Below are 27,996 nucleotides of genomic sequence, written 5' to 3' on the forward strand. Positions count from 1 at the left end.
CATTCCTTTAGGATGCCATCGAAGAGTCACTTGTGATGGGTTAATTAAATCTAACACATTTAAAAATAACTCTGCGTGTTGTGGGACAGATGCAGCCTGTGGAAAAAGAAAGAGCTTACACTGAACATTGCAACAGATTTTTGTTATTTAATAGTAGGCAACAGACACGTTTACAGAATATGTTTTCAAAGCCTGGTTGGAAAGTATCTTTCTGATACATTCAGCTCTGCTGACAATGGAAGAAATCAGGAAATCCATATTTAAAGTGAAGGATGACTGTATACTTTTATTTCTCAATCAACTCAAATTCGCCTCATCATTTAAAAGTAGTGCCCTCTTGCATAGTATCATTCAAATTTAACTAGAAGAATGAACCATTCCAAAATCCCTTCCCAAATGCCAAGATGACGACTAGGATGGAGAATTTGTTCTTATCTAAGAACAAACAGTCAGGTGTACACTTGCCAGAAGTGCTTTTGGAAAGTCAAAAGGATGTCCAAAACTATAAGAAATGTAAGAGAAAGAGCTAGAGAGAACTGAATTGTTCTGCCCAAGAAAATGGAAATGATCTGTTATTTTTTACCCTTGAGGGTAAGAGAGCAGAAGATATGCGGGAAGAGGAGAGAGAATAGACCAAGAAAGAAGGTAAAGCATCCAAAAGACTTTTAAGAACGGAGATATCTAAAACACATTCTTAACTTTGCACCACTCTGTTGTAAAACCTCCCTTCCTTCAGTAAAGTCACCTATTCCACATGCAGTCTGCAAATACCCAGCAAGACTTTAGTTAAGCGGATCTTTCTGGGCATGCAGGAAAGAAAGGGGAACTACATTTTGGTTGTTGCCAGTGCAAAGTTAAAGAAAATGTCACAAGAAACCAAGTGGAGTACAAAATTTGAAGGATGCAAGCAGGTGGAAAGAAAGGTGAACATGAGAACTCAATCCTCCCTCCACCACGAAAGATTTGAGGAAATGGGGTGCATTGGGCTTTTACCCAGAGCAGCAAGTAAGTCTATAATCTGAACATGTTTTTACATTAAAGGTGGAGAGATCCAGGAGCTATCTGAATTATATAAAATTATTCTTATTTTATTAAATACTGCTTACTAGACTCAGAATCAAATTTGCTGAGTCATAGTTATGTGTTTGCTGCAGAAGATAATTGTAAATTTGCTCTCTAGCAAATTATTCCAGAGTTGGCTATAAATTGTTTGCTTCACAAATATGGCAGGATGGATAATCAGAACAAATAGACTATGGAGCTACAGAACAAGCACTTCAATGCAGCAGCGATAATTACTTAAATCTGAGATACCACCAGTATTAAGTAATAAAGTGTTTTCTAAGTGTGAACGTTACCATTAGATCGCAGTTGACATTTATTTGTAAACTGATTTTTTCTGGTTTTGAAGATGAATTCATGCCAGAACAATTAAATTTACTTTCCTAACAGCAGTATTAATGAGAGAAAACCAATAGATGTAATCTTGCATTATTATCGATATATACTTAATTTCTTTTATCCAGTATGCCTAGGAAACATGGTGCTCTATATAACTAAACATTTTTTTAACGTCTTTATTGGAGTATAATTGCTTTACAATGGTGTGTTAGTTTCTGCTTTATAACAAAGTGAATCAGCTATATGTATACATATATCCTCATAACCCCTCCCTCTTGCATCTCCCTCCCACCCTCCCTATCCCACCCCTCTAGGTGGTCACAAAGCACCGAGCTGATCTCCCTGTGCTATGTGGCTGCTTCCCACTAGCTATCTATTTTACATTTGGTAGTGTATATATGTCAGTGCTATTCTCTCACTTCATCCCAACTTACCCTTCCCCCTTCCCATGGCCTCAAGTCCATTCTCTAGGTCTGGGTCTTTATTCCTGTCCTGCCCCTAGGTTCATGAGAACCTTTTTTTTTTTTTAGATTCCATATATATGTGTTAGCATATGGTATTTGTTTTTCTCTTTCTGACTTACTTCACTCTGTAGGACAGACTCTAGGTCCATCCACCTCACTACAAATAACTCAATTTCGTCTTTTTATGGCTGAGTAATATTCCATTGTATATATGTGCCACATCTTCTTTATCAATTCACCTGTCGATGGACACTTAGGTTGCTTCCATGTCCTGGCTATTGTAAATAGTGCTTCAATGAACACTGTGGTACATGACTCTTTTTGAATTATGGTTTTCTCAGGGTATATGCCCAATAGTGGGATTGCTGGGTCATATGGTAGTTCTATTTTGAGTTTTTTAAGGAACCTCCATACTGTTCTCCATAGTGGTTGTATCAATTTACATTCCCACCAACAGTGCAAGAAGGTTCCCTTTTCTCCACACCCTCTCCAGCATTTATTGTTTGTAGATTTTTTGATGTTGGCCATTCTGACTGGTGTGAGGTGATACCTCATTGTAGTTTTGATTTGCATTTCTCTAATGATTAGTGATAACTAAACATTTTTATTAGTTTAGAATCATTATGTAAAATATACCAGAAAAATCAATTTTCAAGCAATTCTAATAGATAGCATTAACATTTATCTGTGTATCTCCCATTACTAGTGCTTGACAATAGGTGTTTATTAACTGTTTATTATATGCTAAATATAAGTTTTACCTGAATAGCCAGAATCTTCAAACTATTATAATTAATCTATCACTTTAAATAGAATTACTACCAACTAAAAATAGAAAATACAAACTTGGGTTGAATTTATATTGAACATATCATCTACTATTGAAACTTCATACTGAAATAAAATTTCTGAGTTTAAATTTGTTGCTGAATCATTATTCCTTTATGCTTTATTACTATTTGTGAACATTTCTCTGCTTTTTTTTGTGAACTCAACAGTGTTGAATGCTGCATAAACTTGGATTTATGATTTTTTTCTGATATAGGGGTCATTTTAAAATCTGGGAAGAATTTTCTATGTTTTTGGCATTTTTCTTATTTCTAGTGAGACTTTGGTAACATTTGAAAGCATTACACTTCCTATTCTCCTGGGTGATAAAGGTTGAAGTGAAATGTGTTTGCTAAAATTCAGAAGAGTCACTTACCAACTATAAAAGTATCTTTAAAACTCTTGTCCATTTTAGCAACTTCTTAGTGAGAAAAGAAAAGCTGGCAAAAGGAAACGCCATATTTGGTTATAGCAGCCTCCTAAGGTTTAATCTCTAGTAAAGTGTGTCCAAAATTTCATTCACTCCTGTACCAGTTTTATGAGCTTATTCATATTCTCTACTCTATCTGTTATTGGTTCCTTACTCTTTTTCTTAAAATCAAGTCACTTAAAAAATTAACTATAAAAATAAATACTATGACAAAATTCATATTCTATAAAGATATCATTGACTATGATGGTTCCAGGCTTGAGTCCTGCTCTGCCTGTTGAAAAGTGAAATTAATGAGTGTTACAGCACAGTAAGACATAACACCAAACATACACTTGTATAACTGTAAGTATCATAGAGATCTGAGTCAATGTTGTTTAATTCCATTTATGCCTAAAATTATCTCAAGTACCACCAGTTGTACCCATTACACACCCTGGAAATACTGCTTTAGGTGAGAGCCTTTTAAGGCCACTCAGTAAGACTTTTTTTTGTTTAAATAAATTTATTTATTTATTTTTGGCTGTGTTGGGTCTTCGTTGCTGCGCATGGGTTTTCTCTAGTTGTGGCGAGCAGGGGCTACTCTTCGTTGCAGTGCACGCACGGGCTTCTCATTGCAGTGGCTTCTCTTGTTGCAGTGGCTTCTCTTCTTATGGGCTCTAGGTGCACGGGCTTCAGTAGTTGTGGCTCGTGGGCTCAGTAGTTGTGGCTCACAGGCTCTAGAGCACAGGCTAGGTAGTTGTGGCACAGGGGTTTAGTTACTCCGTGGCATGTGGGATCTTCCTGGACCAGGGCTTGAACCCGTGTCCCCTGCATTGGCCGGCGGATTCTTAGCCACTACACCACCAGGGAAGTCCCCACTCAGTAAGTTTTAAAGTACCCTGTAATGTCCTAAATTTTAGCTTCTCCATATGACAGAATGTCAGCCCGAACTCCGTTTTTATCCTTCCCTTTTTATCTCATACCACCATGCGTTATTCCCATCTTTCTTTATGAATCAGGGTTAAAGCAGCCCAAAGCTCAGTATTGTTTAAGGGACTGATAATACAGGTAGAAACTAAGGGCTGAATAGGTGATCAATAATTATTTAATGTCTCAAATACCTATGTGGAGAAAATGCTATACAGTTGATCCTTGAACAACATGTGGGCTAGGGGTGCTGACCCTCTGTGCAGTCTACACATAATTTATAGTCTGCCCTCCTTATCCACAATTCTTCCTTATCCTCTGTATTTGAAGTTTTGCATCCATGGATTCAACCAACCTCCAATTGCATAGTACTGCAGTATTTACTATTTAAAAAAATCCACATATAAGTGGACCCACAGAGTTCAAACCCATGTTGTTCAAGGATCAACTGTATATAAAAAAGGGGCCATATGACCTACAATAATCCAGTTAGAATCTAAATCAGGTTTTTAAAGGAGAGTATGTTGAGCTGCATTTTTAATATCTTGGATAATAGTAAGGAAATTTTCAATATAAAAATAATTAAATTATTATTCATTTACAGGACAAACTTTAGTAGGAATAAATATAAAGTAAACAACAAAAGAGCAAAAGCAAAAAATGTGCAAATTTAGTAAAATAGGGTAAAAATAAATACATCAGAAAAAGGTGTAAAGGCAAAGGAAACCCCAAGCAAGAAATGAATGATTAATATGATACTTATCATATTATAAAATATGTTTTATAAAATTATACTTGCAAATGGAACTGTATGACAAGATCGTGCTATACAACTAAGAAGTAACTTGCTATTTTGCTCAGTAATGGTTAGATTTTTATTAGAACATGAATTCAATTTACATCTCTGCAGTTTAAACAAATAGGAGCAAAATTGTCAAAAACCAGAAACTTATGTGAGTAAAGAGGTAAATTGAATTCCAGGAGGAGAAGGAAAAGGAGTTGGAATGATTTACTCTTTAATCTGAGGAAATAATATCTGAAACTAATTTAATCCTTTCCAAATTTGTTACTTTAATATTGTTTGTCTCCTTAACTTAATTTCCCAAAACGTGAATGAAAGTTAAAAATTTCACCCTAAAATTTCACCTTTTTGTTTCATTAGATGAAAAAATTCAGTAATTATTTTACTAATGTTCAGAGAAAATAATGGACAAATACAGTTCATTAACAAATTAATTCTCATGTAAGCACATCAAGAAATGCAAATGATAACTATAAACCAAATTAATTAGTAAAATATATCTGCCATGAAAATACCATGATAACTTCCATAATTAGAATGTGTAACTTTTTAACTATCTATGTTGGAAGAATAGAAAAAACTATATGCTTATAAAATTTATTACTGTTGGTAGTAGTAATATAGTTATCACAAAAAAGGTAATAAAGAATCATTCTAGTTCTATCTGCACCAGTTCTTCAATGGTAAATTAAAGCTCTGAACTTTTTGAATTTAATAGGCAAGGGTGTTGCCAATATTAATTGAATATTTACTGTGGATATAGCTTAAGAGAAAAGAATTTACCTTGCAATCTAGAAAAATTCCCTTGATACAGGATGTTCGTTCTGTTCATCTGAGTGTCAAAAACTCAAATGTATTTCAAATTTTATGTGATGACATTTGCATTAGCTATCTATTGCTGCACAACAAATTATTCCTAAGCATGTGTCTTAAAACAATAATCATTTATTGTCTCTCACAGTTTCTGCAGTAAGCTCAGGGCTTGATGGGTCTGGAAAATCCATTTACAAGGTGGCTCACTCCCCTTGCTGGCAAGTTGGTGCTGGCTGTCAGTGGAAGGTCTCAGTTATTTTCCACTGGGTCTCTCTGCCTGACTGTTCTCACAACATAACACGATGGCTGGCTTCCTCCAGAGAGAGCAATCTGAGAGACCTCGGTAGAAGCCATGTGTCTTTTACTACCTAGCTTTGGAAATCACACATCACTTCCACTGACTTCCAAGACTCGCACAATTCAGTCCTAAGTAAGTGTGAGAATGGCCCACCCAAGTGCTTAAATACCAAGAGGAAAGGATCACTGGAGGCCATCTTGGAGACTGGCTACCACATTACTTACAATTTGTTGGATTACTTTCAAGTACAAAGATTATTCAATTTAAAAAAATAAAGTTCTGTATTCTGGAAGAAACTTCAAAGTTTTGTTTAAAATTTGAATCTACCCACTCAAATTTCCCATTGCTCCCCAATAGATAATCTGGTTTTCTATCCCTTAAACATGGAGTTTTTATTTCCTACTCTGTAGCTTTGTCCGTGTTGTTCCTCCCTCTTTTTTATTTAATAAAACTTTTATAGAACATGGATAATTTTTTTCTTTAAAGTTCAACTGAAGCTGTACTATCTGCATGAATCCTTATTTATTAGTTGCATCTACAGTGACTATCCTCTCCTCAGAATTTCTAAATATGCAATTCTTAAATCACACAATGGAACATTTAATGAGTCCCTTTTCATTCATCTAACACAGATGGTAAATGAATGCCTACTATGTTCTAGGACTGTGCTAGGTGATGGCATAAAATTAATTATTTATCTCCCTTACCAGTCCAAAGAATTCACTTATATATCTTATATTTATGATGCTGATATTTAATATGTTTTGCAAGTATATTCTTCAAGTTGTTAAATGTGTGTGTTTTTTTTAATGTCCCCAAGTATATATTTTGTGTGCAGAAAAGGTTTTGTAGAGATTAATTTAGTTTTGAAGTTAATATTCAGGTTTTTTTTTTAATTCATGTAATAAAAAGTCTATTTCTCTCAAGTTTTTAAGTTCAATTTACAAATGTTATTATTCTACTTATTAATGTAGCAAGTTTAGCAATCACTTAGGGTCTCTTTAACATTTAATCCCATTTATATATTTGGTTAATTAAACTCCCTTAAGTATTTAAAACTCTATTCATAAATTGAAAATAGTTAACATATACCAGTCTGCCTACATTTTAGGGTTTTGTAGAGATAATGTATGTAAAAGTACTTTGTAAAATCTCAGTTAATAATCAAATATGGCATTATTGTTAAATTATGAAGTCAGATGTGCTACTTTGTTGAAACGATTTTATAGAAAACAAAGCACATGGCTTTGCTTATAAGTACTTTCAATAAATGTTTTAACAGTTTTTAAAAATGGTAAAAAATTTTTAAAGTACTTCTCTTACCCTGAATTAGATGGAGATAGGAGAAAGTCGAATTTGAGTGAAATTAAAGTCCTAAGGAGGATTAAACACTGTTCCTTCTCATGACAGCCTGTCTGAAACACCAAGAAGCATACAAAGCAAGCTTCAATCTATACTTCAGAAGACAGGTCCTAGCCTCACAATAAGGACCTGGTGGAGACCAGAGATCTTGAGGTACACTAACATAAGGGTCAGCCTTCAGTCTAGTGGGGCAGATTTACAAATCAACTACTCAAATTAAATATGATGAATGCCTCTGACTACTAAATAATCCCAGGTAGAAACATCTTACAAAAGGCTACCTCAATGCAAGAGGACAAACCTGAGCGAAGGCAAGTCTTACATGAAAGGCCTCTGACCCTAAGTAAGTAAAGGTGAATGACAACCTGCAATAAGAGAATAACAGAATGAGACTGGGAGGAAATCAATAATAGCTAAATTAAAACTTTAAAAAGAACACAGTATCTTCCCTATTCATAAGGGATTTGTTCCAGAGATGTGAGGGAAATGGGGAACTTGCAAATAGAGTATGATTAATGACAATAGAGATTTATTTGCTAAAACAAGATTGTTCTTGTCACAAAATGCTTCAGAAGGCTACTGACATTTCTCTCCATAACTTTCTTTTTGTGGTATTTCTTAAGGTTTTCTCTTTTTTCACTTAGGATCTCTTTAATGACAGTAAAAGTTATTAAATATTATTTGAATGCACTTTTTTTATTGTTATCTGTGACGAAACAAGAAGTATTCATAAAACACTTCTGCAGCATAACAAGTACAATGGTGTCTCAAGGAAAAGCACCTATGCAGCTTGAGTTACAAAGTGAACTTTGTTTTTTTCTGCAGAATACCATTTTTACTTGAAAGGATGATTTACAAAAGATAGTTATTTATTTATTTATTGAAATACAGTTGATTTACAATGTTATATTAGTTTCAGGTATACAGCAAAGTGATTCAGATATAAGCAGCTTTTATTTTTCCTTTCTAATTACTTTTTATCTATTTTTCTTGTTTTACTGAACTAGCTAGCATATTTAGTACAGTGTTTTATAAAAGTAGCATTGCTGGGCAAGATTGTTTCATTCTCATTCTCAAAGCGAAAGCTAACATTTCTCCATTATGTATAATGATTGCTGTAGTTTTTGAAGCTAACCTATCAGATTAAGAAAATCCTCTATAGTCTTGTTTCCTAAACGTTTTTATCAAGAAGAAATGTTGAATTCTTTTTTTTTTTTTTTTTTTAAACTTTGGGTTTATCTATTTATTTTTATGGCTGTGTTGGGTCTTCGTTTCTGTGCGAGGGCTTTCTCTAGTTGCGGCAAGTGGGGGCCATTCTTCATCGCACTGCGCAGGCCTCTCACTATCGTGGCCTCTTTTGTTGCGGAGCACAGGCTCCAGACGCGCAGGCTCAGTAGTTGTGGCTCACAGGCCCAGTTGCTCCGCGGCATGTGGGATCTTCCCAGACCAGGGCTCGAACCCGTATCCTCTGCACTGGCAGGCAGACTCTCAACCACTGCGCCACCAGGGAAGCCCAGAAATGTTGAATTCTTAAAAGTGTGTTTCCTGCATGTGTTCAGATGATCCTGTAATTTTCATTTTTATTGATTTTCTTCTTCTCTCCTTTTGCTTGATTAGTATTGGCAGAGGTTTAGCAATCTTATTAATATACACATGAATTCTTTGCATTATATATTTCCTTTCTATTTCATTAACTTTGCTTTTATTATTATATTCTCCCTTACACTTTATGTGGGTTAACTTTAGTCTTTTAAAAATTATTTTCTTTCTAATGTGTGCATTTAAGACTATAAAGTTTCTTCTAATTACTGGTTTAGCTGTATCATACATATACTGTTATAAAATATTTTATTTCCCTTCATATTCAAAATATAGTTCTAATTTCTATCATGATTCTTTTTCCTATATCCATAGGTTTTTTATAAATGAAATCTTCATTTCTAAGCATACAGAAATTTCACTGTTCTAATTATAATATTGGTTTATAGCATGATTACAATAAACTCAGAGAAAAAACACATCCAGGTCTTTAGCTGTTTTGAAGGAAATGTTGGTGTAAGACATCTGGCACAATATGTGAACATTAAAGTTTTAATCAGGTACCAAATAGGTAAAATTACAAAGGGGTGGGATAAATCATTGTATGCAGAATTTCAAATAAAATATCCAAAACCTGTCTGTGGACCCTTGAATCTCTTTACCCACTGTATAACATAAAAAGAATAAAAGTGTGGAGAGATATATAGATATTATTTGAGAAGAGGTCGTCTTCGCCGAATACTTCTTTTGAATCCCATTCCAACTTCCTTCACCCCTAAGGAGCCAGGCTTGTCTGTCCCCCTGCAATTCAAACCTACCTTACTATGTGGTCCCTACAGCTGAAAGGCATAGTGGCCTTGGATCTGATTTACCCCTGGGAAATCAAGAGAATGAAGGATTGCTGCCTAGCTGCTTTCGTGTAGGACCAGGAAGGTTATTACTATGTTGAGAATAAGCCTACCTGAGCAAGGAGTGTTAGAGATAGAGATATAAGACTGTTTCCTGTGGACCAAATGAAGAGCGAGAATGAAAGAGTGGGCTGTTTTGAGTCCTGTTCCTTGGGACTGTGTGGAGAGTTGGACACTTTAGCATCAAGGAGCTCTGAGGTAACACAGGATTACCAGTGCTTTGGAAGGAGTAACCACTGAACTCCCAGACTAGGATCCATCCTCATGAACCAAGTTGCTGCATGGGGAGACAGTTCCAAAAGCACACCTTTGTGGAACCCATGAAAATGCACCATTTGGCTATTGGTTTTAACCATCTTCCAGGCTCTGGGCACTACGTATGGTGCCAGGTCAAGTAATAAGTTTCATTCAACTGTCTCATTCCTCTCTTACTCTGCTCCCAATGTGGAGTGGTCAGAAAGGGGCTGGAGAGGGAATAGGGAACCGGAAAATAGAGAACTTGTAAAGAAGCCACTTGTAGAATTCCATCTGACACAGGCATGAGCTACAGGGGAGAATTTTCAGTTATGATTTTGTATCATATATTCTAATTTTAAATTGATAGCCTCTGCAAATTTTGTTGTCCACAGAATTGTCCATTTCTTAAGAGTAAGCAAAAAAGTCATGGAGCTTCAATATTTTTATTAAGGGCAGGAAGTTTATGTTCACCAAATAAATTATAAAGAGGTGATGGGAAAGAAAAATAAAGTAACATTTTAATCGTATGCTATGATTTGTTGTTTCTAAATTCTTTAAATTATTTTCTAAGTTTTATGCTTTCTCAAGACTGTGAAACAAAAGTACTAATCAGGGCTAAGTTAATTATTTATAGCATATTGTAATAAAAGCATTAATCTTTATGAAAAATAAAAAAGAAAATGATGACTGGAATGTCTTTAAAATTCTGAGATTGAGCTGGCAAGCCTAGTTAGTTGCAGAAAATTGTCCCAGTACCCTGTCCTTTCAAAAATCTATTGAACCACCATGCACATGGTGATAGCTTTGCAAATTGCACACGTAATGCTTAGATGAAATCCTACAGGTGAAGGGATTAACCCTATGCCCACATCTGCAAAGCAGCAAAGGAGAGAGTCAGATTGGGTGGAAGTGCACATACTTCTGTAGGAATGAGAGCATTCCCCAATTTAAAAGGGGGCACTTATTACTCAGGTTTAACCGAGTGCTGCTGTGAGGAAATATGAGACCCAGAGTTGCCAAAAGAGCTGAAAATAAGATTTTCTCTTTCTTTCTCTGTCGCCATTCTTGTTTTGTGAAACTTGCTGATTTTTAAATAGTAGCCTGTAGTCATAAAACATTGTGTGGCCAAACAACACACTTATGCCAGTTAGATATCTGAGGTTTCTAGTTTGTGAAACTCTGGAAGAGAGGCTGTTGACTTCTTTCTAAAACTTATCTTATCCTGGTTTATTAAGAAACAGCAGGGTAATGACCAGTTTACAGATTTGTTTGTCATTTTCTAATACTGGAGGTTTCCCTGTATATATTGCCCAGATTCATAACCTCACCGCTTCTCCATTTCTCTTCATGCTTAAATGCTAATCATTTAATCCTCCCTACCTTCTCAAATTCCTCTGGCTCTTAACAGTTCTCTGGGAAGCAGAAATACTTGTGTTTGGATTATCAAACACATCCTGACCCCACTTGAAACTTTGATAGGACTACTATAGCTGTTTCCCTAATCAAACCATTATTCAATGTGGCTAATTTTCTTGAGCAGCCTATACAGGAGAGGCTCATGGTCTTTTGGTATTAATGAAAACAGAAGGGAGATTAATAGCAGAATGGAAAGCAATCAAAAAGATCTTACATTGAGTAGGGAGTAAAGACTATCTCCTTATAAAGAGATGGTTAAAAAATGCTGGAATTTAAGCCTATGTGACTAGGGAGATTTCAACGTTTCCACTAATATTTGTCTTGGCCAAATCAAATTTCCTATTATCCTAAACTAGTATAAGCAAAAAAAAAAAAAAAAAAAAGAAAGAAAGAAATTAGGTTACACTGACTTAATACCAAAATTTACCCTGAAGGCACTACACCCTAGCACTTTTCTGAAAGATAAACACCTCCAGACACCTCTGGTTATCTTGCAGGTATGGGACAGTGAAAAGAGCTCAGATGACTAGTCACAAACTTGAGTCTAGTCCAGGATTTCTCAGAGTGTATTTCAATGTACAAGTGTATAAAAATTATCTGCAGTAATTGCTGGAAAAACAGTTTTCTGGGTTTTACTGAAAGGGAGTGGCCTGGAGATCACTGGGAGTGAACACTGGGAAAAAAATATTTTAATAGATATTTTAACATTGAGGGCTACTGGTTTGAGTCACAAAGTGTGAGTCCTTGGGCTTTTCTCCTCTGATAATGAGCACAAATAACACCAGCTTGGCCAATCCCCTGGGGAATGTCAAGGATTAAATGAGATATTTGATCAGTGAAAGTGCTTTGAAAAATTCAGCATTCAGCCAAAGCAATGGATGGAGGAATGAACTGGCAAGAGATTTAATGATAAGAAAGAACTCTACAAGGTATTAGATCTGTAAAAGTGGCTAGAGGGCCGATGGGGAAAGCTCCTCCCAAATCATTAGAGCATTTAGAATGTCTCCCCATCTATTTGTAGTGAGGTGGATGGACCTAGAGTCTGTCATACGGAGTGAAGTAAGTCAGAAAGAGAAAAACAAATACCGTATGCTAACACATATATATGGAATCTAAAAAAAAAAAAAATTGGTTCTGAAGAACCTAGGGGCAGGACAGGAATAAAGACCCAGAAGGGAGAATGGACTTGAGGACACAAGGAGGGGGAAGGGTAAACTGGGACAAAGTGAGAGAGTGGCATGGACATATATACACTACCAAATGTAAAACCGATAGCTAGTGGGAAGCAGCCGCATTAGCACAGGGAGATCAGCTCGGTGCTTTGTGACCACCTAGATGGGTGGGATAGGGAGGGTGAGAGGGAGACGCAAGAGAGAGGGGAAATGGGGATATATCTATGTGTATAGCTGATTCACTTTGTTACACAGCAGAAACTAACACACAATTGTAAAGCAATTATACTCCAATAAAGATGTTAAAAAAAAAAAAAAGAATGTGTCCCCATCTCTCTATCAGCCTTCCTCCACTTCTCATTCTTGACCTTTCTCCATCCCAGCCCCTTCAGAGAGCCTCTGTCTCTCTATCAGCCTCAATCACTTTCTCCATCTCTTTTAACCTCATTTTTCCTCTCAATCTTTTTCTGAGGTCAGAAAATTTCCTTCTCTCTCTCTCAGTCCTTTTTTCTACCCCTCCCTCAGCCAAGCCAAATACAAATAATGCCATGTAGAAAAATGGAAAAAAAATATCTTTCATTGGTATGCACTCTGAGAAATGTTGCTCACGGCAGAGAATTGGCTTTTTCACATGCAAAGAAGATTCGTTCTAACAGCCCTATCTGAAAATTCCCAAAGGAGGTAAACATTAGGGAACAGAATTGAAAATCTTGCTCCAGAATGAACATATTTAGGAATAACAGAATGAAAATGAAGCAAGATAACTTGAGGCTAAATGTACAGAAATTGCTTGTTACAGTAAGATCATACAATTGTAGATCCAGAAGAAAACCTCAATATTGATTAGTCAAACCACATCATTTTACAGATGGAGAAATGAAAGTCTTGAGAGGTTAAAAAAAAAATTGCTTGGCTCAGTCACACAGCAAGCTTGTGGCTGCTGGTGACAAAAGCCAAATGGTCTTGGCTCAGAAGACAGCGCACCCCGCACAGTTGCACAGCGTTGGTCTGTGACACCAGCCAGAGCTCAATGAGAAAAGAAGGGAAGAGAACATCATTATATTCCAAATATATGGAAGGAGCTACAGTAGGTTTTCTTTTATGTAATACGCTCATAAAATAGTATATGTGTTGTAGGACTTTTGTGTTTTTATTTGACAAAGGAAAAAGCTGTTAGTCCCATGTCAACTGCCCAGGTGGCATTTTGATTATTTATTGATCAGTGACAATTTTAAAACCTGGGAATAACTGAATTATTGGATACCTTTACTTCTGAACAGGATTAGTTAGGATAAAGTTATTTATTCGACATTCTGAACCAAGACTTCAGAAACAGAGAGGTGACTTCTGTAATCAGTGTGTCTTGAATTTCCATAATTTTACATTTTGTTCTAATGGGGGTAAGGATTAGTCTGAGCTAAATGATTCAGGATTACCTGATGAATGGTGCCTAGAATAAAAGGATACCAATTTTTTCTTGTGAGCAAGACACAGGAATGATTCAACACTTGCCTTCAGATAATCACGCCATTCTTGTGTGATTTGGACAGTTGACATAAACGAAAGGCAGATATTTTCTGCTATTCATACAAAGATAAGACAGTAGGTCAACTTCATAAAGCGAATCAAATAAGTTCAGCCAATGAACAGAGTATCCTAAAATGACACTCACAGCTTCTCCACAACCCAGGCCAAGGATAAAAATAAATATTGCCCTCAAGTCACTGAAAACAAAGCCAGGAATGCCTTGGGTATTTTCAACTCTGCTGACTTTTGAAGAAATACAGTTCTCCAAATTAAAGCAAGGGCCAGTTGGGAAGCATCACCTATGTGTTCAAAGATAGGTCATGGGGAAAACAATGATCAATTAGACATTGTCCTTGCTTCCAAGAGATTTATGTTTAGTTAGGTTGTAATGGACTCTAATAAGCGGCTTTTAAATGATTGACAGCATTGTCATTTTTCTTCTACTTTGCAAATCTATAGAGTTTTAAATGTTAATTGATATAAAACTTGCACCCAACAAATGAGGCCGTCAGAAAATGAAAAAGAAAAAAGAAAAAAAAAAGTTTATAGATTCACATAATTATCTTAATCCCAATAATGCCATTACCATTAATAAATCTTTAAATTAGTTAATTATGTGCATTTAAAAAGGTGATTCTCACTTTTTAAAATTGGATTTGCAGGGGGAGAGATAACTGGGTGATGTCTCATTGTTGGACAGAGGAGTTGTCAGAATAGCCTTGAGCTGACAAATGCAGGAGTGGCCTCTCTTCCCTAGGGAAAGTGTCTGGGAGTTCAGCATTTATGTCCTCATACTTGCTGAACGCCCTAGGAGGACGATTTCACAGTTCATACCACACACACACACACACACACACACACAAATCGTTCCTTTTCCCACTTCAGTTAAAAATAAGTTCGGGGGGGAAGGGGAAGCTGGGATGAAGTGAGAGAGTAGCACTGACATATGTACACTACCAAACGTAAAATAGATAGCTAGTGGGGAGCTGCTGCATAGTACAAGGAGATCAACTCGATGCTTTGTGACCACCTAGGCAGGTGGGATAGGGAGGGTGGGAAGGAGGCTCAAGAAGGAGGGGATATGGGGATATATGTATACATATAGCTGATTCACTTTGTTGTACAGCAGAAACTAACACAACATTGTAAAGCATTTATACTCCAATAAAGAGGTGGAAAAAAAAATAAGTTCAATGTGTGATACAAATGATTTTCTGTGTTTTGTGTGTGTGATTTTTTTAACTTGGGCATAATTTCAATGCATGGCAATTTGAGTGTGTAGCAGCCATAAAAAAATATGTAAAGGTATATGGCTAAAAGAGCAATGATGGATTGGCAGTTAAAGGCTCAGACAGTAAAGAAAAATTCTCAAATTATGAAGTACATTCCTCTTCATCTATTGATTCCGTGAGTTAAATGTTAGGTTGCATATTAATAACTAAATTTTAATAGTGAGTTATGACTTACAGAGCATCTAAAATAGGTTTTCCAATTATCATTTAACACCAATATTGTGTCAACAATTATCATTTTTCTCATTTTTAGATAAAGAAACTGAGGGTAACAAGAATTTAGTGTCTTGGTGGGCTTCAGCATACTAAGAAGCTGGATCCAAAGTTGGTCGGTTCTCACATTAAGAACAAAGTTCCTTCCACTAACCTATCCCATCTCTAAGAGTAAGCAATGCTCAATACTTTAAGATAAGAAATAATATTTGAGGATGTTGACTATTCTCAGACTAAAAAGTTAGAATTTTCATTAAACACAAGTACAATTTTGCTTATTAATTTGATTAGTTTATACAGTGAGTTAAATAACTTACAAATCTGAAAGGCATCTTCGATAATATACCAGTCTGTATATGTCAAATTGTGCCTGTATATATTATGATTAAGAACATAACTGGCAATCGTATTTCATTCCTACTTCAATCCTATTGTGAAAAATTGTGTGCTGGTTTTTCTCTTTGTGAGAATGAACATTGTAATTATTTAAATATTTGCTGATTCTAGATTGGAATCAACTTGGCAATAAAGTAGTTTGTCTAAGGAATGGGATATTATAATCTGTAGGATTCTGAGTTCCCAAACTCAGCAAAACAGAGTCATTATATGCTGGACACTATTCTCAGTGTTTTTGTGTAGTACCTCACATGATCCTCCCAATATCCCTATGAGGTAAGACTGTACTCATGCCTATTTTATAGCTGAGAAAGCTGAAGGTTAAATAACTTGCCCGAGTTCACACAGATAGTAAGTGGCAGAGCTGGAATTTGAACCCAGACAGTCTGGCTCCAGGAGAATTATAGATGTGACACTAAGTAATTATTTCACTAATAGTTATTTCCTCTTTGCTTCTTTCCTTCTCTTCTAAGTCCCATATTAGCTGCACTGACATTTGTATTAGAGCCAAGAACATTATTTTTTTCCAACCAACATAACAGTGAGTAGGTAGGGAAATGCCTACAACTCCTTTAACCCATCCCCTAATAATTAATTGAATCCAGGATATTAAGTGGCTAATTAGCACTAAGTAGAAATTCATTCATAGCACTGTGGTCTTAGTTTGCAGTTTAGAAACGCTGAAGGGGCTATGAGAGGCAGCAGTGCTTCCAAACGACTCAAGTGGAAAGTCTCTACCCTTATTCTTTTGATCAGAAAAACTCAACTTATTGCAGTTGTACTGCATTGGAAGATAGCAAGCTAGAAGGGAAGATTTTGAAGAATAATATTCTCTGATTTGATTTTAAGCATGATCACTCTAGGATAACTTTACACTATCTCCAAGCCTCGGTGTCCTAATCAGTAAAATGGGAATGACAAAGCTGGCCTTGAAATGTTGTGATGGAAGTAATGTGTGTAAAGTGCCAGGTACAACAAATGGTAGATGTCACTAGATGTTGTAACAATACATATCTTGGTTAACTTGGACCAGACCTAGTTGTGTTCTCCATTTTTTTTTTTTTTTGGCCGCACCTTGCAGCATGCAGGATCTTAGTTCCCCAGCCAGGGATGGAACACATAATCCCTGCAGTGGAAGTGCAGAGTCTTAACCACTGGACCACCAGGAAAGTCTCCATTCTCTGTTTTTTGACACAACTAATTTAGGTTTAGGCCAGAATATGACTGATTAAACAGAATAAAAATCAGTTTACATTTCAGATGAGCAGCACACTAAGAATAAGATCAATGACATTGACATTTTTGATTACCGACCTCACAATATAGTTCCTCATTGACTCTATACAGACAAATGATTGCCTTAGGAAAGGACCTGCTTAGAATATTGTTTAACTTATTCAACAAAAGCTTTTTCAAATTTTTTCTTGAAATGAAGAGGAAGAAAGGTAGTGAATATCAATTAGAATATCAGAGAAACTCTGGTATAATGTATATATTATCATCCAAACCAAAATGTTCCCATCAGAAAATAATCAATCCTGAACTTCTCCAAAAAGCAGAGCCTGAGACAAGGGTTTGTATGCAGTTTGTAAAGGAAAGTGATCTCAAGAAAAGGAGTAGAGAACTAAAATAGTGAAACTGGAGCAGCAATAGAAGAGGAAAGCATTTATTCACTGGCCCCATTCTTCTTTTGGGCAAAGGCTGTCTCATAGAGTGCTAAGGCTCCTGCACTTCTAGCTCAGATACACAACAGTGCCAGGTGGGTTTCTGTTAGGTGAAGCATACCTTAGTATGAGAACAGGAGACAGGAAAGCAAGAGATACTCATTCACGTGAGACAAGATACTGTCAAGCTACACCTGAGAGGTTGCCATAGCAATGGTTAGATTAAAGGCATCCAGAGAGGATGTAGGTGGCTGCTTCTATTTAGAGACTTGTTATGATTATCTCTACTGATATGTCATTCTACAAGACACAAAACCTCTATTCAAGTTTAGAAAACTATTTTTTTTATGGTTGCCGAAATTTGGGAATCATATAGTGGCTCTTCTAGATGTGATTGACACCACTAATGTTTCCCATGCTACTGCTGATATTGTGTGCAACAGTAGAAAAAGAAAAAGGATCTTACTTGTTAACTAAAAGAGCTTCTTTTAACACTCAACAGGCATTATTATCCTAACCTGACAGAGCTATAATGACCCACAGGAATTCAGTAACAGGAATGGAGACATTTACTACACAGGAATTGAATGGAATGTCATTTAGAGTAAATTCCTGCTTTGACATTCAATGTTTAGAAAAACACATCTCAAATTGTTCTCAGAGGTGAAGAGGAAGTTGGAAAGTGATGACTAAGAAAAAAAGAATATAAGGAACTTGGACTAGATAATTATTCACAAGTTAAAATATTTACCTGAAGCTTGAAATATAACGTCATCAATGAAAAGGAAAGGATGGGCAATTATCCAGTAAATTAGAAGCTTTTTGAAACCTTCCGACGTTCATCTTTTTTTCTCAATATCTGAATAATTACAATCAGCAAGATAAAATTGCCAATTTGCCAGTGACAGCTGTTATGAATCTCTTAAAAATAAGAATTCTAGAATGATCACTTCTACTTTTAAAGATCATTGAAGAAAAAAAAAGAGTAGTAAAGAAAGAAAGCTAAATAAAAGGCTTGGAAACTTTTCCCATTGAATTTGTTTCCGCACTGATTCACTCTTTCTATAATAGATCACCCACTTCAGGTAAGATCTATTGATAGTGACTAAGCTAAGAGGAAGTAACAAGTAAGATAATCTGCTCTGAAGCAACACATATGTTACCTAAAATAACACATGAATTAATGATGTACGATATTTATTTAATTTTCTCCCAACTTCTCTTACGTGAACTTTGCTTTTAGAAAAAAAGCCATTTTGAATTTTTGAGAAGTTGGTTGGTAATAAGGTTTCTCCTTGAATATTTATAACCATAGAAGATATTACATAAAGTATTTGATACCCAAAAAAGGAGAAGCAGAATCAATTGTATTTAGATATTCTTCCTCCCAATGATTATAGTCAGAGTAGTTTATTCATCCAGGTTTGCTGTAAATTACTGTCCCCTGGTAATAGGTTGTCCACCTATCCCTAACATCTTCTCCTCTGCTGGAGTTTGGGAATTGACTTACTTTGATAAGAAGCCCCTTTCCATATATTTGGCTCACACTTAGCGAGTATAATATATTATATATATTATATAATATATATATTAATAATATATATAATTAACTAATAATATATATTATATTATATAAGTATAATATTATATATATTATATTTATAAATAATATATAATACATATAATATATTCCTGATAGCCAGGAATCAAAATACTCCACTTGTTTTCATGTTATGTTCTGTGATTCATACCTGTCCATAACTCTTTCACAAGGATAAGGTAGTAAACAAAAAGTGATTATCAGAGGAAGAAATTAAAAATGAATAGGCAACTATATCATTCATGTATGCATTCATTCAGCTTATTATATCCTTATTATATGTTTAGAACTGTTACTATACAGACTATAATAAATATGACCCCTACTTTCATGGTGCTTATAGTCTGGTAGAGGAGATGAGATATGCACACAAATAACTAAGATAAAGTTGGAAAGTAAGTGCCATAAGATAGTTATAAATATGGGCATCCAGCAGAGAAATAAATTGCTTCGCTATGTTATTAATCTTCCAGTGAGCAGGACAGGACTAAAATCTCTTGGCAGACAAGTGTAAAGAATACTCATCCCCTCACCATCACCTCCAGGGCCATTCCATCTACCAACTAGACAATTTTAACCTACCATTGGTCATCTCTACTTGAATATCTTATTAAGATTTCAAACTCACCATGTCCAAAATCAAATTCATCATTTTCTCCCTAAACCATCTCCTCCTAGCTTTCCATACGTCTGGTCCCAGGCCATTTCCCTACTTCTATTATTCAAATAACACTCTACATCTGTCACTATCTTTCTCATAGCCAGTCAATAATATGTCAAGTCACAAACTTTCTACTTCTTTAAAGCTCTTCCCTAGACCCTTCTTTTCATTTTATTGACAGACTTTCAGACTTGCAATAACATTTGAACCATTTTCTTTAGCTTTTCTCTCTCCTGACTGCCATAGTCTAATGTATACCCTGTTGACAGATTAATCTTCTCAGTTTATGGTCCCAATCATATAATTCCCATGCTCAAACACATTTAGAGAATCCAATATAATTAACTATCTGAGTCAATATTTCTCTTCCTGGTATTCAACATATCCTGAGGCTATATTTCCAACACTTAACCTCTGTCCAATCTGTGACCTCCTTAAATTTCTAGACTGGAACATACTGATGTTTTTAAGTTCCTATTCAAGAAATTCCATCCATCCAACCTGTGTTTCAAGTTTCAAAGTTTATCATAATTTCCACTTTTATATGAAGGCTTTTCTGATGTTCCTACACCCAAAACTAAGCTAGTTGTGGATTCTCCATAGCATTCTTTATTTACCACTTAAGACTTACAATAGAATCAAACTTATAATGATTTGTCTCCTCCTCCTCTCTCCCCACCACTTCTAGGACAAGGGCTGAGTCATAGTGATCGCTATAAACCTACAGCGTCTAGCATAGTGTTTGTCTTATAGGATGTTCAATCCATTTTTTTTTCCATGAAATTGAATGTTTAATTCCTAACAAATGAATTTCAACAAGCAATTAAATTCTTCTTCAGACACCAATAAAGTGACGTGTGTTCCTGCTTGCAGATGGCTAAAACATTCTAATCTTTCCTAAATTAATGTAAAGTTCAAAAAGCAAATGGCACTTGAAAAGTAAATTGCTTCCAGGGCCTCCTTTTCTTGGAATCCTTCTTCATTTAACTTTTCTCAGTCCTGACAGTCTAAAGCTCATCAGTCTAGACTTAAAAGCCAAAGGAGCTTAAAAGCCACTGCAGGGGTCTGTTCAGTTTTAAATACAATTTAGAAAACCTTGGGAAAGAATGACAGTTCCTTTTCAAGAACCTCCCATACATATTTCAATAGAACAGCTTTCCAAATTGGAAATTGTAAAATATTGTACCGCTAACCAAGTAATAAAGTCACTCACTGCCATGCAGAAAGATTTCCTTGGTTTTCACGAAGAGCACAAAAAACTATATTGTATTTATTTAAATCTGAAACTGACAAAAAAGTCAGAAAGAAAAAGAAAAGTAGTCAATTTCTCTAAAAGATCATTATTTAGGAATAAATTACTATGCAAAAAAGCATGGATCTTCTTGACAACTTATGAATTTAAGACAGATGAAATGCCTCCTTCTGTACTCCTATAATCAACTCTGCTGATGAAATATGTTAAGCATTCTAAGCTTGGGGAACATATAAAGCTTTGAAATCAATGTGTTTCCGGTACAGGGGGTTAGGAAAAAAACTTAATAAATCAGCTTAGGAAATGCTTCATTTCCTGAACCGTATCTGGGAAGGAAAACATAAAACAGGCAGAACCAGGTGCAAAAAAAATCATACACGTGGATGGGAAAATCTCTTCCAGTTCCTTGTAGGCCTCACTCGATGGTCAATTTATGCTCCTGAGCCAGCACTTCTTTTTCTAGGATAAATGGGGTAGATTTTACAGACGCTTGCCTTAAATTAACAAAGGCTCGATGGGAGAGGTTGAAGGAGATAGTCATTATGTAACCGTTGTCTCTGCGCAAATAAGAAATTATCTTACTATTGACATATACACACTATATGTATAAAATGGGTAACTAATAAGAACCTGCTGTATAAAAAAATAAATAAAATTAAATTAAAAAAAAAAAGAAATTATCTTACTTTGGTTAATAGTTCATTAGAAAGAAGACACTATTAATAGAGAGGTTGGGCTCATTACCAATGAGCTAAAGGACGCTGGTTTTTTTCCTAAAATGATCATAACAGAAAAATCTGCCAGGTCATCTCTGGGTTATCTCTCACCTTTCCAGCTTCCTTACGGTCAGGTTTTGCAGGCTGCTTCTATTGATTCTATTATACTTTGCTTTCTGAAGTACATGTAATCCATTCCTATCTATCTCTCCCATGCAAACTGAAGAGTTACTTATAAGCTAGTGCATTGATTTCTGTGTCATCTCATAAATATTCTTTCTTTTAAAATAATCAGAACTTTGTAACTCATCTAAGTTAAATTTTCTGGTCTTATACCCACTGCAACTTAACCCTGGAAACTCCCAGATGGATTGTAATCAATCGTATGTGATTTTGCAGTGTTTGGGTATTTGTACTAAATTTATATACATATTTTGAGAAATTAATGATAAATATTGTTCAAGAAGGAGTGTGCTTATTTTTTCCTACATAATCACTGCAAATGGAATTTTGTAAGCAGTGAATTTTGAAAAGAGCACGTGCAAAATAAAGTTAGAATTGAGTTTTTTCCAGGGCTCCTCAGAGTCAGAATCAATGTGTCCCAACCATGTTCTTTTATGATAGTTTGTACTTTAGTTTTCGCACCTATTAAATCTGTCTTATGTTAGATTTACATGCTTATTTCTCCCAATAGTGCATTTGCCACTGTGGGCAAGGACAATGTCTTACTCATTTTTGTATTCCTTGCACTGCTGAACACATGGTGAGAGCCTAATAAATATTGATTAAATCTAATTGCTTACAGTAAATCCCTCCGGAAGGGTCAAAAGTCAAATGCAATCATTTCTTGCAACTGGTCATTAATATAGTCAGGGCTTATGTAGGTGCATATATATCCTTTATCTAAGTTTCAGAACCTGCAGTCAATGGGTAGGGTTTTTATGTCTATAAATTCCCTGAAATGTTATGCAAAACATTGTACGTATATGTGTAGATCTGTGTTAATTTCTAGAGCAAGCATCCATTAAACTTTAATCAAGTGACTCTCCTCCATTCTCACCCTCCCCCCCTCAAGATATTAAGATTCACTTCCCTAGGCAGTTTTATCCAACCTCTCAATTTATCAGAGCCAAAAGATAGTTGGGACAAATATAGGCCAGCATCTGCAGAGCAATGTTTCTGATTACAGCCTTTCACCGGTACATGACAATCTTGTTATTTCTAGGCTTATGTCTGAAAAGAGCACATTTTTGAGAAATAGCCCATTTTTAGCCAGCATTTGAGCCCCAGATTGTTACTGTCCGAAAAGGCTGTTGTATATTCCCAGTACCTTTACGATGCCATGGAACACACTTCAAGGCCGCTGCAGCAGCAAACACTTTTCCTTCCGTGAAAACAAACATCCTCTCTGTGGAGCCTTCTCCACGCACCCCCCGCCCACCTGCACACACACTCAACTCAGCAAATGCACTGCTGCGTCTGCTTTTCAGGGGAGGCTCCCTGAAGGTAAACTGAGGCTCAGAGCCGCCCACTAGTGATTTCTGATCCACACCGTCAGAACAATAAGAGAAAAGGGTACCTGCGTCATCCACACCGCTACAAAGACTGGACAGAAGAAGACAAAGTACGGTCCCTTGAAGCAGTTTCATGGTGCCTGTGGATCGTCACAGTGGCTCTTCTCTCCAGAGTCAGGCAGGGACAAACTCCCTCCCAGCCTGGCAGGGCCTTCTTAGCAAATGGAAAAGGTGTGCTGGATGTGAACAGCCACTGCCCATGCCTACTTATTTCGGGGGTTCTGATAAAGAACAGGAGGAAATGCACACACTCCCTTTGGGAGTTCAGCAGAGAGGAGATTTATTGTTTCAGCCCCTTACAGGAACTTTTTTTTTCTCTTCCTTTGGCAGCCACTTGTGTTTTTGTTACTACATTATTTTGTTCTTCTTCAACAAAAAGGTCAGGACGGGTTTTGAACAGAAAGAGATCTTTCTTGAGAATGGATCTTACAGGCTTTCTAACTTTTGTTTTGAAAGTATGTTTTGGAGTGTTTATAAAGGGGCCTCATTGAACAACGACTTGGTTTGGATAAAGAGGCTTTAATTGCCTGAGGGTTAAATTTTAGAGCAGAATCCACAAAGAATCAACTTTTCTTCTCTCTTTCCAACCTGAAAGCCAGATTAGTAAAGACCACCTTCTGGAGATAAGTGCAAAACTTTATTAAGTAGATCATGCTCTGACTTGAGTAAGTGAAAAGACTTCTTATCGGATGGCCAGGGAGGTTTTTTAGGATATTTCTAATAGAATTAAGTAAAGACATGTGAATGCTCACTGCTCATTCCTGGTCTTATTGTTGGAATTCGATGAAGGAAAAGGAAAAGGAAAAAATACTTATAATACCCTGTGGATACTCTTCTCTAGGAAATGTGATTGGAATGGCACTGGAATGGAATGCTCTTGTAACACATCAGTGAAGTAGGGAGAGAGGGAGTCTTTGGACCAGAATGCCAATCAGGCAAGATACGCTGTGTATTAGGGATCTCTTTGATGTTAGTAGCAACTGATTAAGACATGGTGCTAACGCAGCCTCAGCCCTGACTAAAATCCCTGTGTGTGCCAAGTAATTCTACACTTCTCCCCAGCCACAGGCTACACATCTAATCTCAGCCAATCGTTCTTTTATATACCTTTAGGCATGAAGCCCCTGGACAAAAGAGTGTCAGTGGGTCAATATTAATTCATCTGTTCCACCAAGAAAACTATTCCAAAAGTACACTTTTACCTGTTTATAAGGAAGACATACATTTCACTGCTGCACGGTGCAGGGAAGGACTTATTCCGAGAGTGGAGAGAGCAAGTTGATTGATCAAAACACCCCAAAAACTAGGTTGTTTTATCCTAAGTTATACCAAGTCTCAGAAGAGCCTCTAAGTGTCTATTTTGTGTATAAAACCTAATTTTACCCTCTCTTCTAAGTAATTTTCTAAAACAGACTGCCTTTGGAGCTGTTACTTTATTTGTCATATCCTGGAGAGTATAAAGATAGCAATGTATGTGAATAGATGTCACATGCACTTTCCAGAAATAAATTGGGGTGTGGCCATGAACTCACAGTGGAGCACTCACATTACCTCACTTCCTGCTCCTTGCTCCACTTTAACTAGGGAGTTTTCAGCACACATGGTCAGTCCTGATGTTGGTCCCAATCATTGTTGCAGGAATTCAATAGCATTTTGATTTCTTTGATTCTGATGCCTGACTGCTAGTTATTTCCGTGAAAAACATTAGATGCCTATTCCAAGAATGCTTGATAATAGAGTATTATGTCTATTTAAAAGATAAGACCTGTAGATGAAAAAATAAAAACAAAATCTGAGAAATGCATTTTTAAATGGTTAGGCAAAAAAAAAAAAAAAAAAGGAAAAATAGGAGTAATACGGTGGGTCAGCTTTATCTTAATAGATCAGGGGTATTTTTAAGGTAAAAGAATTCATTGGAACAGTGGCGACTGCAAGAAGAGACAGACAGATCAATGGCATAAAATAGAAAGTACAGACACAGAAATATATATAGCTATCTACATATATACATAGATATATTTGCCCATATGTGTGTGTGGCGAGACTAGATATAGGTGAATTTAATATACAGTAAATGTGATGAGTAGAATGTATTATTTAATAGGTGATTTTTGACAGGTTTTTAACCATCTTAAAAAAATTAAAGTTAGGTATCTACTTCAAATACCAAAATAAATTTCTTATATGTTAAAGATTTAAACGTAAAAAACAAAATTATAACATTCTAAAAGAGAACATGGGTGACTATTTGCATATAACTGGGGTAGAGAGGACATTTTATGCATAACTCCAAAAGCAGGATACATAAAAGAAAGACTTGATCTTTTTTCTTACATAGAAATTAAAAGATTTTTGGCTCAACACACAAGATGAAAAGGCAAATGTAAAAGTTCATGAAAAAATAATACATAATACAGATTTGATATCCTTCATATGAAAAGACCTTTTGCTAATCAATAATAAAACAATGACTTTGCACCTGAAAATAACATCATCATAGAAGAAACAGAAGGCCAACAAAATGGAAAAGTATATTTATCTCAGTAGAAATTAAAGACATGGATATTCAAGAACTGAGATAACAGAATTTTTTTTTTGCCTTTCCAATATATTTAGGTATATTTTCTGACAATACCCAGTTTTAATTAATGTTCAAGGAAAGTTACTGTCTTATTCTTGGGGTATGACATTTCAGGGGGGTGTGACCTGACAATATACTTCAAAGTTATTGATACATCAAAACAATATACTTCTATGTTAAAGAACCATACTCTTTGAACTTGCAATGATATGTGTAGGAACTTATTCTAAAAAGGAAGATGCTCATTAAAGTTTATGTTATTACAAACACTTGTCAAGGGCATTAATTATTGGGGAATAAGATGGAATATTCTGCCACAAAATAGTATTTAAAAAATTTTTATGGATGTGGAAACACCTTCATGATATTTTGTTGCATGTATCTATGCATTTGTATGTACATATGCATACATACATATGTGTGAATATATACATATATTTAAAATAGAAAATGTTAACAGTGTTTATCTCCTGGTAGTGAATTATGGATGGTTTTTATCTTGTATTTTTTTATTTTTCTTAAAAAGATTTTCAGAGTAAAATGTATTATCTCTATCTTAAAACAAAACAAAACAAAACTTTTCTTTGACCTGATACTTTTTGTTTAATTTAATGTTTTGGGGGAATATTTATACAAACATTTTGTATTCTAACCTACTTGAATGTTTTAATTATTTGGAAGTGTGTGATTTAAGAGCACTTTATTAAAAGAAAACCAGTGAAGAGAACTAAACCACCCTAATCTGAGAAATGAAAAGATGTTTTTGCTTTGGTTTTTTTCACAATTCGTCCTCTGTATTCTTGTTGAATCTGAGAGATAAGCTGTTGTGAGGTCATGCAAGAGCAATCTCAGAATTCTTTCCCAGCACATCTCAAGGTTTGCAATTGACATCTTTGACACTAAGAAATTGTATAGTGAAGACTCCAACGCTGATGGGCATACTTTAACTTGTGTGGTGCTGAGATTATTCAGCTGGCACCATTATTGAGCCCCAAATTAAACTTCCTTTCCATCCTTGCCTTCTTCCTCTCTCCTAGCGTGTCACTGGATAAAATCACCTAAAATGGTAGGAAGGCCAAAAGGTGATCATGAACTGGCAAAGAGCGTGAGCTCTGTGTTCAATCCTGGCTCCTTCTTTTTGTCCTTCATGGCTCAATTGAATTACTTGGCCTCTTTATGCCTCGGTTTCCCCATGAAAAAAAGGGGATAATCACCATGGAAACTTCAAATGTGTTTAGAGAATTAAGTGAGATTCCAGAAAGTCTTCTAAAATTGTATATTAAAACAGACAAACCTTAACCTTGTAGTTTAGGCTAAAATAGATTGTCTTAGTTCCATGGCATGCTTTCAGGTTGTTCAGATTTTAAATAAACCATATTATTCCAAAGTGATTGACCAGTTTCCTAAGAAGTATTCAGATGATGAGAGTCCCAAAATATTGTTGACAGCAGATTAAACAGACTCCCAAATCTTATTTTTAGGAATTTATTCCATGCTCCACTTTTAAGTTTCTTTAAATATCAAGTCCTTTCTTCAGTGGAGTTAGAACCTAACAGATTACTTTTGTTACTTGTCTATCTGAAATGGGAATTGGGGAATCTCCTGAAGGTATTGGGGACAGAGCTGAAGACAAACAGGTTCATGGTACTAGAGATATTAAGTCCCCCTCCTGCAAAGCCAAAATGGATATGAGGATCAATAGTGGGTGGGCCCAGTCATTTGGCCAAACTTACGCCAGTAAAATATCTTCCTCACTTACTGTATTTCTAGTAATCAACTCCCAGTGGCCAAGGGCCAGTGCTATTTCATTATTGCTCAAATTAAAAGAAGACACGGTAAGCTGATTTTTGAAGTTTCCGAAGAGCTTGTCTTTTACATTCTGCAATGGTCCATTATAATTTTACACCTCAACATATAAAGACAATTCTCTCACCTCACACC

The 27,996-nt window shown here is 35.7% G+C and overlaps 1 protein-coding gene and 1 long non-coding RNA gene across 5 annotated transcripts in view; both read right to left on the reverse strand.

Annotated features, from left to right (window-relative positions):
* The window catches only part of EMCN (endomucin), a 96,946-nt gene extending 73,134 nt beyond the window's left edge, over nt 1-23,812 (reverse strand). For 2 of the 4 annotated variants that reach the window (XR_014263845.1, XM_082462367.1), the window contains exon 1: nt 23,480-23,806. Coding sequence is in view for 3 of the 4 variants with exons in the window: in XM_082462367.1 (XP_082318493.1) it covers nt 23,480-23,549 (70 nt within the window). In the remaining variant the exon portion in view is untranslated. Of the gene's footprint in view, nt 1-23,479 lie in introns of all 4 variants that reach the window. The other 2 variants (XM_082462368.1, XM_082462366.1) reach the window with 2 other exon arrangements.
* Nucleotides 13,460-23,473, reverse strand: LOC309661096. Its single transcript, XR_014263859.1, has 2 exons — nt 21,679-23,473; nt 13,460-21,623 (listed from the first exon to the last, which is right to left on the reverse strand). It is a non-coding gene; the product is annotated as an uncharacterized lncRNA (long non-coding RNA).
* Nucleotides 23,813-27,996: the final 4,184 nt, after the last annotated feature.

This window comes from Balaenoptera physalus (genome assembly GCF_965194825.1).
Source record: "Balaenoptera physalus genome assembly, chromosome: 5".
NCBI lineage: Eukaryota > Metazoa > Chordata > Mammalia > Artiodactyla > Balaenopteridae > Balaenoptera > Balaenoptera physalus.